The sequence below is a fragment of the Parus major genome, chromosome 25LG2 (assembly GCF_001522545.3).
Source record: "Parus major isolate Abel chromosome 25LG2, Parus_major1.1, whole genome shotgun sequence".
Lineage (NCBI taxonomy): Eukaryota > Metazoa > Chordata > Aves > Passeriformes > Paridae > Parus > Parus major.
The window spans coordinates 790,237-791,184 of NC_031794.1; the positions used below are offsets into that span (position 1 = coordinate 790,237).

At 68.9% G+C, this 948-nt stretch overlaps 1 protein-coding gene across 1 annotated transcript in view; it reads right to left on the reverse strand.

The window, feature by feature from the left end:
- Positions 1–70: 70 nt before the first annotated feature.
- The window catches only part of INTS3 (integrator complex subunit 3), a gene marked incomplete at its 5' end in the record, with an annotated part of 18,860 nt that continues 17,982 nt past the window's right edge, over positions 71–948 (reverse strand). The window contains 3 exons of the mRNA XM_033519791.1: positions 71–493; positions 598–757; positions 895–948. Coding sequence (XP_033375682.1) covers positions 416–493; positions 598–757; positions 895–948 — 292 coding nt within the window. The remainder of the gene's footprint in view (positions 494–597; positions 758–894) is intronic.

Here is a 948-nt window from a genome sequence, read left to right on the forward strand (position 1 = left end):
CCCGGGGGAGCCGCGTGTCCCGGCGGGGCCGCACCGGGGGGGACACGGGGACACAAACCGGGGCCGCTCGCTACAAAAACAGGAAGGTTTTTATTGCTGCTTTCCTTAAAAACGCTGAGAAACGCTGAGGGACCCCCCAGATCCCGCCGGCCTCGGGTGCTGACCCCCCCCAGGACCCCCGGGGGGCTGCGGGGGGGGGCGGGGGCTCTTTCCCCCTCCCCAAATCATCCTGGAGCAGCGACTCAGTTCCACCCTTTATTTACATTTCTGTGGGAAAATGGGGCTGGGGGTCCCCCCTTCCCACGGGGGGGGTCCTGGGGGGGGACACCGCGACCCCTCCCCGCGCTGGTGAAAAGGGGGGGTGATCCCTGACCCCCGGGATTTGCTCGGGGGGGGCTCGGGGGGGTCCCAGCCCTCAGTCACTGTCCGAGCCCACGGCCGAGGAGCCTTTCCTTTTCCTCTTGGCCGGTTTGGGTTTGGTGTCCTCTTCCTCCTGCGGGGACAGGGACAGGGACGGGGTCACCAGGGCCACCCCGGGGCTCCGGGGGGCTCTGGGGGGGCTCTGGGGGGGCTCTGGGGGTCCGGGGGGGCTCTCACCGAGGCGCTGCTGGACGCCGACTCCTCCTCGTTGTTGGGGGGCTGCGCGGCGCTCTTGCGGCTGCGGGGGCTGGCGAGAGCCGTGGCTTTCCGCCGGCTCTTGGGGGGTTTGCTGGAGGAATCCTCGTATTCCTCGGCCAGGGAGAACAGGTCCGAGAACCTGGGAGGGAGCACAGGGGGGTTTGGGGTCCCCAGGACGGGAGCAGAGGGGGTTTTGGGGTCCCCAGAGGGGGGTTTTGGGTTCCCAGGAGGGGGTCAGGGGGTTTTGGGGTCCCCAGAGGGGAGGGAAGGACTCACTTCATCTTGTGAGCCTCGTCACAGCTGGCCTGGACGTGCTGCAGCGCCTGCAGG